The sequence below is a fragment of the Myotis brandtii genome, unplaced genomic scaffold (genome assembly GCF_000412655.1).
Source record: "Myotis brandtii unplaced genomic scaffold, ASM41265v1 scaffold434, whole genome shotgun sequence".
Taxonomy (NCBI): Eukaryota; Metazoa; Chordata; class Mammalia; order Chiroptera; family Vespertilionidae; genus Myotis; species Myotis brandtii.
The window spans coordinates 3,219,433-3,221,853 of NW_005366599.1; the positions used below are offsets into that span (position 1 = coordinate 3,219,433).

The window sequence follows — 2,421 nt, forward strand, 5'->3', positions numbered from 1 at the left end:
ACACACAGACACACGTGCGCGCACATGCACACAGAGACACACACATACACACAGACACACAGACACACGTGCGCGCACATGCACACACAGAGACACACACACATACACACAGACATACACACAGAGACACACAGACACACACACAGACACACAGCACACACCCTCCACCCGCCTCCTCCTTGCTCCCTGCTGTGCCCCAGTTGGAGCCAGGGCCTCCCCCACACGCTGCCATTCCCTGAGGCTGGCCGGGTGCCTGCCCTCTTGTAACCCTCCTGGGTCCTCCCAGCAGCTCTGTGAACCAGGTTCTCTCGTTACCCCTGGAGGACACGGCGGGGGCAGGTGGCGTGGCTTTGTGCACACAGCTAAGACGCGCCTCCGAGAAGTGTTTGTGGGTGACCGTGTAAGAGGCCATTCCAGCAGCGCTCCTGGGCCCTGACCCTGCGACCCCCCCGCGCCCTGTCTCAGCACCACAATCACGCGGTCACTGGGTCCTCACCCGCCGGGCAGTCCCTGCAGGAGCCCTGCCCTGGTCGCGCCCGCTCCACACTCACGACCAGCAGCACCGCAGCCAGGAGCCGGTAGCGCCCACTTCCCATGATGAGGTCTGGGTCTTGCACGGAGATGATCAGCAAAGCAGACTCCGGGAGCCTGGGCATCCAAGCCGCCGTTTCCCAAATGCGCCCTGCAACAGGGATGGGGAGCGCTCTCCTGTCCGGCGCAAGCGTCCCGCCACCGCCACCCAGTCCCACCGGAACGCGGAGTTTCCAGGGAAATCGGGACAGGAAAGGGAGGAAGTTCACAGGAACGTCTCTGGGGGGACCAGCTCTGTGCACGCCTGCCTCGGCCTGAGGGGCCCTGCCCAGCCAGTTCCCCCAAAACACAGAAGTCATCACAGCAGGAACTTTGGGGACTTTCTTGGCTACTTAGGGCCCAGACTTCAACAATGCCAGTTGCCTGCTGCCCCTGGACCCTGAGGATCTGCCGGGACCTCTAACTGTCCAGCTGGACGAGAAGATACTCCGCTATCTCCGTTCGTATGAACCGCATGTGGACATTTCCACCACCAGTTGCTGAAAAGTGGCCATACCTCCCTGCTCAACGCCCCACCACGTGAAAACTTTTAAATTTTTCAATTACACTTGACAGTCAATGTTCTGTTAGTTTCAGGCGTGCAACACCGTGGGTAAGACATTCCTACAACTCACAGAGCGATCCCCCCGTAAGTTGGTCCCACCCACCCAGCATCTTACATCGTTATCACAAAACGATTGACTATCTTTGCTCTGCTGTGCACATCTTCTTCATAGATGTAGCTGCTCATTTTGAGATTTGAAGCTCATATCGGAACAAAACCAAGGAGTACAGAGAAACATCTCCTTAGAGATTTGTCTTTGATCTTTGTTTTATGAGCTATGCAGAGGTGATGTGAGCCGTTAGAAGGGGGGGAAAGTCTAGGAATGTTACCAAGTAAACGGAGCCTCTATCCTCCCCCCAGCCAGCCCCCCTGTCTGCCCCGCTCGCTCGGACCAACCTTGAGCTCGCCCGCCGGCGGGTGAGGAACTTTCCGGGACTTGGTCTTTGGAGCAGCTGCGAGTTGTGAGGAGGAGGGAGGCTGACAGGTTAGACACACACGCGGGCTGGAGTGACTCAGCCGGGCGGGGCCTCCCGGGAAATCCCCGCCCAGCTCTGCGGGGAGCTGGCTGGGTATGTGCTGACCCCAAACCCCTCAAACACAGGCATTTCAAACACTTCTTGGAAGCAGCTCTCTGCTGTAGGTATTTGCAAGGTGACTTTGGTGAAGAGATTTTGTCACTTTCTGTAATTCTTTGAAATGAGAGGGATGAAACCGGCCTCAGAATAAGGACCGGCCCTTGTGCAAGGCGCTGCCCCCTCGCCCGAGTCCAGCGGTTCTCAACCTGTGGGCCGCGACCCCTTTGGGGGTCGAACGACCCTTTCACAGGGGCCGCCTAAGACCATCGGAAAACACATATATAATTACATATTGTTTTTGTGATTGATCACTATGCTTTCATTATGTTCAATTTGTAACAATGAAAATACATCCTGCATATCAGATATTTACATTATGATTCATAAGAGTAGCAAAATTACAGTTATGAAGTAGCAACGACAATAATTTTATGGTTGGGGGTCACCACAACATGGGGAACTGTATGAAAGGGTGGCGGCATTAGGAAGGTTGAGAACCACTGGGCTAGTCGCGGGTGTAGCTACAGTGCATCCAGGCCCCGTAAGCACGTGAGTGAGTGCTGTCTTCAAAAGGCCCCTAGGAGTCAGCAGGACTCCCTATTTATTGGGACAACATTATGCAAATGAGGACATGGAGGCTCTGCCTCTAGCCAGACAATCAGCAGGAGGGAGAGCCCGGATTAGAACCCAGGACGACCGGACTCCCTTCCA

At 55.5% G+C, this 2,421-nt stretch overlaps 1 protein-coding gene across 1 annotated transcript in view; it reads right to left on the reverse strand.

Moving 5' to 3' along the window:
* The window catches only part of TNFRSF9 (tumor necrosis factor receptor superfamily, member 9), a 14,037-nt gene extending 12,442 nt beyond the window's left edge, over positions 1–1,595 (reverse strand). The window contains exons 1-2 of the mRNA XM_005874371.1: positions 1,532–1,595; positions 497–682 (exon numbers count right to left, since the gene is read on the reverse strand). Of these exons, the coding sequence (XP_005874433.1) occupies positions 497–656 (160 nt within the window). The 5' untranslated portion in view covers positions 657–682; positions 1,532–1,595. The remainder of the gene's footprint in view (positions 1–496; positions 683–1,531) is intronic.
* Positions 1,596–2,421: the final 826 nt, after the last annotated feature.